General features: G+C 33.4%; 1 protein-coding gene across 8 annotated transcripts in view; it reads left to right on the top strand.

The window, feature by feature from the left end:
• The window catches only part of LOC109537911 (forkhead box protein P1), a 164,978-nt gene that overhangs the window by 112,221 nt on the left and 44,073 nt on the right, over positions 1-8,684 (top strand). For 2 of the 8 annotated variants that reach the window (XM_048661414.1, XM_048661413.1), the window contains exon 1: positions 2,815-3,116. The exons of the other annotated variants lie outside the window; for them this stretch is intronic. In XM_048661414.1, the coding sequence (XP_048517371.1) occupies positions 3,075-3,116 (42 nt within the window). In that variant the 5' untranslated portion in view covers positions 2,815-3,074. Of the gene's footprint in view, positions 1-2,814; positions 3,117-8,684 lie in introns of those variants that run through there. 8 annotated transcript variants of the gene reach the window in all.

The raw sequence follows: 8,684 nt of genomic DNA, 5'->3' as shown, positions 1-8,684 counted from the left end.
TAGGCTAAGACATATGTACTAAACAAGGGCAGAAAGACCGATTGGGTCGATAGCCTTTTTCCGTAGGAAATAAAGATTATTTATATATATATATAGGATTTTCTTGACATCAAAGGAATCGCACTATGTAATATCATTAAATCATTTTTCAAATTACTTCAGCACGTGACACGTTCAAGTCTCAGTAGATGAAAGAGAGGCTGAAGTTTTTCAGCTGTTGCATTAGTTCTTAAGGCGTGTCAGCCGTAACCGCACTGAAAGGATTCTACCGACTGCGCCAATTTTGTGTTGGATTGAAAAACTATTGCTTTTTATAAACSTATATTTTACAAAACCAGATATTTTTCAGCAGCGAAAATACTCGTTTCTTTAAATTAATATGCATCAAATTAGGACCAGTTTCTAAGCTTCATAGGCCCTAGTTATAAAAAGCATAAATGCCACATAAAATACACATTGATCATTATAAGTGGCCAGTAAGTAAAATTGCCATGTGTAACTAACGTGGGATTTAAATTTGAAATTTTAAACATGCTTTTTCGAAAATTTGTTGCTTGACCTAACGCACATTTCTTCACTTTTGGAACATCCGTTATATTGATCCTGGCAAGAATAGATATGAGAAGCTGTCAGGATTATTCTTTGTGAAATGTTTTATACAGATGAATGAAATTAAAGCCTAATGTGTTACTTCTTCTTTACGCAGTTTTCTATCCGGGCGAACAGTTTGCCGCTACGAAACTCCTGATCAATAAGCTGAAAAACACTGCCCAGAACAATATAATATAAAACTTTCCTGATGAGCATATTACGTCAGTTCCTTTCCTAGCAGCAAGTTTCGTTAGTTGTTTCGGATATGTTTGACAAATGAATGCTAACCTTCCCCACGCGACACAAAATTGGGGTGCGGAATCGCTCGATTATCAGTTAATCTGTATCAGAACATTATATTCAAGGTTTCATTGAATGTTTGGTAGCGAACAAGACTTCGTGAGTAGACTGGTAAATGGGTGTGTTTCAAACACTTTTGGCACCTGCTGGATAGCGTTAGAAGGAAAAAGGAGTTTGTGTATAATGTTGAACCTTTAATAGCATAATTTCTTTAAAATAATACGTATTTCCAAATTAATGTTCGAAAACCGCGGCTACACTAGACACGAACGAAATTCGATGAAAAATAGCAATGTAATATTACTGTTGCTATTTGTTAAAACATGTCAAACACAAAACTTTTTAGTGCCCTAATTTTACGTTTAGATAATTCTTGGGAAGTGACTGTTTTAATATTACTTGGCTAGTGCATGGCTCAAATTGGACTATGGAAAAAACATYACTTCTTCATAAATGTATAAAGCATAGACWGTTAAAWTATTTTCAGTYCTAACCCTTCGGTTCAGCCCCTCGACAACTGTCTCCAAACTTCATTTTCCTTATCSGTAGAAAAATGCTGGTTCAAAAAAACCAGAAGCATGCTTCCTGAATTGCTTTGCTCGAAATAAAAAAAAATGTCAAATAAGCTTTGTGTTTATTTAATAATAATTTCTTCCCTGTGAAACTCGTATGCCGTGGTGAACATGTCCTCTCCCCTAACTATAATTTTATGGCAGTCATTCCCACCAAAAATTAAAAATGCAAAACAAGTTGAAGCCCGACCATGCTGAGGTGCAATAGAATTCAGATCATTGACAAAAACCGTAAAGTTGAAACAAGCTTAAATGCCTAATAATCTTGGTACCCGTCTCTCAAACGTTGATATTTTTAGTAGGGTTTAAACAATCTAGAAGCGTGCCCTCTTACGCCATTCACAACTATTCTTAAATAGTTTTGGAAAATTTCCAAAATAAATAGTTTTAGTAAAACTTCGTTTGAATAATTGTCTGTTCAATTTTATGAATAATTAAATCTAAAGTGTATAGAAAGCACACAAAAACTGTCTGTAACTTTGCTGACTGTCAGGCCAACTCCTACTCTTTTGGTTTTGACAAATACGTCGAAATAATCGAACTTTTGCAATAATTTCGATTTATTTCGGAAACAGCAGGCTCAAAGTATAGAAATATGATATATCGTTTCATAGAGAATTTAATGGCATTCCCGAATATGAACAATTTCTAGGTTGTTCTATTTGAAAAAATCCAATTGGAGCAGTTTTTATGGCTAGGCGAAAGGTCAGTATTTTTAAGGCATATATTACCCCTTTGCTCCCAACTTTTCTTAGTAAAATTTCTTGGATAAATGCCATTTGCATGCATTGGAATATCACATTTTTATTTTATATTTACCTTGCGCGGACCCCCTCACCCTGTTCGGGAACCCCAAAATTGAATTCAATTTTCCAAGGACCCCCTAAATGATCCCAAGGACTCCTTGGTGTCCGTAGGGACCACTTTGGAACCACTGCCGTACTAGATCGCCTGACTAGGTCAAAATTCACAAAAATTGGATATGTATGGTTTTTCCTCACGGATCTTCAACTATATCTGCGATATAACAGATTTGATAGAAATGATGAAAATAGAGAGGAATTTTAAGAGAGGCAGGCAAAATAAAGAGCTGGTCCTTGTAGTGAAAGGAAGGATAGAGCTATGAGCAGTAAGGAGCGATGCAATATCTAGGATGTTGTTTATAAACCCGTAGCGGCAGCATCAGCAGCAGCAGCAGCAGCAGCAGCGGCAGTGGCAGCGGGAGCGGCAGACGCGGGTGGGATGCATCAAGACGGGCGCAAGGTGTGAGACGCCCCCAGCTTGGCGTCGCCGCATCTCCTCGCCGCGCCTCGCTATACTCTATAGATATACATACATACAAACAACACAAACTGCAACGGTGGCGGCAACGACGGCGACGGCGACGGCGGCGCATCGCCAGACGCAAAGTCCCGCCTACGAAGCCCGTCGTGTGCCATCTCGGCGACTTCAATGACCCTTTTTGCGCAACAACACAACTAAGTCTTGTTCTTTCTAGCGAAAAAGAAATAATTAATAGACGCTGTTACCGTTTATGTGTTTAGTTGTGTTTAGGTGTTGTGCTGTGAGTGCTGTGTTTACCGACAGGCGTCCACGCTCCCGCTCGCTCCTATGAAGTACTGCGAAACCCGGATGCTGGCCTCTTTTGCTCAGGTATCCCCTACGTTTTTCTTCATGATATTGAGTGTGTAGATTAGTTCTTCATCTACATTACCATCTAATTCTTCGAGGCCATTTTTTTATTTACGTCTTTTATCTACTAAAGCTATTTTTTTAAATCTTCTTGAATATAAAGTGCAATTATCTTTTTAGGTCAGAATTGCAAACTGCGTCGAAAATTTGCATAAAAATTAAAAATATACTATCCTATTTCTATTTAAGTGAAAAATGCGACCCATATTTTCCCCTTATATACTTTGTAGCTGCAGTAAAAACTCAAATAGTTAAAAGAAAAATTAGTACAAAGAAAAAAAGAAATATGATATAAAATTTTCATTGAATTGAAATTGAATTTTGCAAAACTGGGTGTTCAAACGAAAATAAAAATTGCTAAGGACATTAGCATTTTTCACGTCTTGATTAAACTATGTATATCATTTTCTCTGGTATGGAAAATTAACAATTCACCAATTTGTTTAATTTAATCAGAAAATTCACGTTCGCAGCATTTGATTCATTAAATTTCGAACGATTTAGTTGTTACCTATGTGTGAAAAAACGCTTATTTTGGCTCTCCAGGAAAATCTACCACTCTCAGTTCTTTCGTGTGAAAAAAAAATTCTTCTAAATAAATAATTATATTGTTAATTTATAAATTCATGGGGAGTCGTCCTAATTGGGAAATTTGGGTTTAAGCTAGATGAAAAAATGTATACAATCATTTATTTGTTAAGAAACTTAACGGAAAATGACCAATGAATACTTGAAAAAATGCATCGATGCAATTTCATATAAATATTCGAAATTCTAGTGATTAAAGTCCTACCTACTTTGAAACACTTATTTAGGAGTTTGCTCTTTATTTATACTACTATTTTATCTACTTCTTCGTTGCCATTTTTTTATTTGCATCTTCCATCCACTGCAACCAAAAAAAAGATGTTGCTGAATTTAGAATCCAATCATCTTCTAAGTTCAGAATTGCAAGATGCATCAAAAATTAGCATACAAATTTACTTACAGGTTTTATTCAACAATATTTTTCACTAGATAATCCTTGTTATTGGGGAATGTCACGAACATAATTAAGATCATGTAATTTAATAACATAATAGCATTTACTTAAAAAATAAATAAATATTAGATGTACGAAAATTTTATCATATTAAATGTCTGTATGTATAAATTACGATTCTATGATTGAAAACAATTGTTATATTTTTAAATGAAGGCTAGCACCCATTTTTAACTGCTTATATATAATTCTGAGATAAAAACTCAATACAAAATAATTTGAAAGAAAATTCCAAATTTTTAAGTTAACATTCTCCATGAAGCTCTGTTAGTTTTAGCCATAGCATTTAATTTATTAAATTTCGAACTATTTGATTGTTATGTGTGAAAAAGGGTTATTTTAGATCTCTAGAAACTTAGTCCAAAAAAAAATCATTCTGATGCACATTTGTCCGATTGTGTGCGAAACCCTTGTCATTAAAAACACATATTATATAGATAAAAATAATATATCTACATACAATTATTTATGTCTTATTATAAAAGTTTTTTCACACTCAGGAAAACAATCTAAATGAGTTTTTTATACTATATTTTTCAATAAATAATCCTTGCTATTGAGCAAATAAATGAAGCATGAAAATGAATATTTAGTATAAATTATCAATAGTTAAAAAAATTGTTATTAGATTATGCATGTATAATCTGTAATACAGGCAGTTTTTCAAAGTAAGTGTCCATAACTGAAAACACTTTTTATTTGAGTGAAGACTACCACCCATATTTTTCTTATGCTTTCTTTCAGCTTTAACACATCGTGTGTATATAATTCCGATGTAGAAACTCAGATAATGGGAAAGCAAAATGAATAGAAATATGTTGTTGAATTGAAAAAAAGATACCAGTTTTCAAAAACAGGGGCCTTTCAAAGAAAACAAAAATTACCAAAATTATATAATATTTTCAGGCCTGTAAAACCAATATAAAACAGTGGTTTAATGCATTTATAAAATCCACGTTCTCGATGAAGCACTCTTAATTTTAGCCAGGATGAAATTCATTAAATGACCAACTACGTATATGATTGTTGCGTGAAATAAGGATTGTTTTGGCACTCTAGAAGCTCGCAAAACAACAATCTATCATTCAAAATTAACATTTTTCATTAGCACGAAAAAAGGGCACAATAAATAAAAATTAAGAATATTTTTTTGGAAAGGTGAATACTTAAAAAAAACGCACGAATGCAATTTATATTATTGCAAATTTAACAAAATATATTATTTTTCTTCCAACATTCCCATGACTTTCCTTCTCAACTATCTAGTTACGCTGATTTCTACAAAGCACCAAACGTTAGTCACATCTAATCCATAACAGAATATGCAAAAATATTTACTTTGAGAAGCGGAATGTATAATAATTATAACAAACTTTAATGGGAAATACCAAAATGTTGAAATATTTAGATATCTGTGGAATCAGTGTAAAATATTCAGTTTTTAATACTAGATTGCACAAATATTTCTAAGTGTAGCTGAACATATATAGTAAATAATTTAAAAACCAATTCAATTGCAAATAAATATCTGCCATCATCAACAGTCCCAAAAGTAGAATAACAGCAAATTAAGTACACAGCACAAAAACAAACTGTTAGTGATTCACGTGTTGGCTAAAGGCAAAACAATAAATTACAACATTTAACTTGAAGAAAATAAATAAATGAACTCTAAATATTTACTGCTCGATGTTTACAGATATATGGTGAGAAATTTAATAACAAAATTTTTTAACAATGTTAATCTTTGATCTATCAACTGAAACCATTTGTTTGGCAACGTCAACGGCAAGCCGTTTAATACAACAAACAATCATGTTTTAAATCGACATGTGGTAACGGATTTCTGAAAGTATATTCGGAGCAATACAAAACGGAAGCTCTTTTTGATGTAATGTTTGTTTCACATTTTAGTTATTTTTTAATTTTATCAGTGTCATTTGCAAATAAATAGCCGACCGTGTTTTCCGCCACTATATTGAACGAGATTTAATCAGCTCGACTATTGATGAAGAAATGATTTAAAATTCAGACCTCTGGCTCAACAGATGAAAAATGCTTTCCTGGAATCGTATTAACATTCCTTGAATCAAAACCAAGCAACGTACAAAACAAAAAGAATAGCAAAGTTTTACGAAGACCAGCGAATGACGAACATTCTGAAGGGGATGACAATTGTCGGCTGACACGGTCCGACGGCAAGCAAAGCGTCGCGACGCGTCCTCGTTGGATGCCGACGCGGCACTAACCCTCAACAACCCTCAGTGTACACGCTTGTATACGATATATATAGCATCAAAACAACATATAAACATCAAGCAGGGCTTTCCCCAGTTTGGGTCATATTGCAGGGCCGCACTTAGTACCTACATATAAATTTGCAGTGGCAACGTTCTAGAAGTGTAAGTTGGTCTCATCATTAGCCCTATTGTCATTTGAAAACCGTCTGTACAGGGTGAGCAAATTTCGGTGGTTTTAAAGAAAATTTTTGTTACTGAAGGAGATAGGAAAAAATTAACTCAATAGCAAAAACCTAAATTTGCTATCGGTTTTTGTTTTCCAGCTGCAAAGAAAACTCGATTCTGTCCATTACTGGCATATGAGGATGGTTGGGTTATTTGACGAATTATGAGAAAATGATTTGCACATTCGAGACACTTGTGCAGTAGAATAAGATGCTGAATATATTTTAAATATCATCAATAATTTTTGAGCTATAACACAAACATATGTTTTTTATATAAATAATAGATATGGCCTAGATAAATATAGACCTCTTCCCAGTTTCAACGATGTAAGACATGTACGGTCGATTCCGAAGTTTTACCTTTCTTTTATTAATATGGTTTAGGTATATAATATCTTAACATAAGAGTTTTATTACGAGTGAACGCGAGTTCACAGTGCCTTATCAGATACGAATTGCATTATGAATGTGAATTTCGAGATTGAATTAACGCATAGTATAAAATTGTCCCCCGGTTCGGTCATATTGTGGTAAGTTCGTTTGTATAAATTGTCTAATATAGTCTATGCCGAAGTCAAGTCCGGCGTGACACTGGTTGCCAAAAATTCAAATTTAATAAATTTCAGATAATGTACATTGTTAGCAGTGTTGATCTTTCATTGGGTTATTTTTTTGAAATGCCCATATTTAAAGCCTCAAAGTCTGTAGTTCAATACCGGCTTATAGCGATATCAAAAAATTGATCTTTAACCTATAATCAGATATCGAGCACATTGGGAAAGTGTCCAGACATATGTAATTTCCACTAATAAAATAATTTATTATTTTAAGCATTGTGTTGCAGGTCATGTTGTGAGTAAGCAAACTTTCTTAAATGATAACTTTTCTCATTTTCAAAAGATATTTCCCTTCGTTTGATAAACGTTTTTTTGACTCTTTTAACTTCGCTCAAAACGTCTTTAAGGAATTTCGTATTTTATTTGGGTCTTCCTTTCAAAATTCTGGTTGTGTTTGAACTGATTTTGGAGACATTCCAGAAGCAGCTAAACATTGTCAAATACTTGCGGAATATCCGAAATGCAATATTTTTCGAATATTACCATTGGATGCATTTGTTCATACCTTGCATCTTGTCGCTACGTAATAATCTGATGTATGGGAATTACATCATTTTCGCCCAGAATGGATGTTAACTTTCCAATTAGTACGTTTCCAGAGCTAGAGATTCCAAATGCTAATTAAGGAAAGTTGTAGATTATAAAAAGCACTATCAAATAGAGAGCGAGAATAATATGCATGAATAATAAAGCATTGAACAGTGCAGCTTTTGTATTATTTTACAAGACAAGTTTACTTACTTACGAAACTTCGAAAAAACCATTTATAAAGTATGTTTTTATTGTATATGCAGTGCATCGCGAAAAACTTTATTTCTATGGGCGTGTTACTTACTTATTCAGAAACTAAGAAACCGAATTATTGTTTATTTCTGGAAAATATTGGCAGTTGAAAGAGCAATTTCCACTTGATTCTTATGCTTGTTTTAAAGTAATTTGTGGTTTCGTTTGTCGATAACCACGTTAGTTGAGCAACACTGTCAGCAATATCTCGAATTTTGCTTACATTTTTATTTGTCTATCTAATGAAGAGTGAAAAACCTTAATCCGGTACATTATTTGTCTAACACGCGTTGTAAAGTTAAAAGAATACGATTTTGCAAAGCAGGTTCTATGATCAAAACGCTACTTCTGTTTGAAACTATTTGCAATTTCATTATAGAAAGTATTCTCTATACTACGATTATAGTTGACTAAGTTACGACCGAGAAATTTGGAAGAACATTAAATTGTTCAAATTTGCAAGTCCTAAAAAATGCTTAAGGAAAGAATATGTCTGTATTTGGTTAACATAAACATTTGATGGATGCAAAAGGAACCTTTAATTTACCTACGCATCTGCAAGATGAATGTTGCGGTTTTATTTCATAAATATGTTTCTGCTCTTTTGAGCCCCACAAATA

The sequence above is a fragment of the Dendroctonus ponderosae genome, unplaced genomic scaffold, assembly GCF_020466585.1.
Source record: "Dendroctonus ponderosae isolate FM_Combo_2020 unplaced genomic scaffold, Dpon_F_20191213v2 Dpon_F_20191213_1, whole genome shotgun sequence".
Lineage (NCBI taxonomy): Eukaryota > Metazoa > Arthropoda > Insecta > Coleoptera > Curculionidae > Dendroctonus > Dendroctonus ponderosae.
The sequence above is the reverse complement of the archived record's forward strand: the minus strand, read 5'-3'. Positions and strand labels throughout refer to the sequence as shown.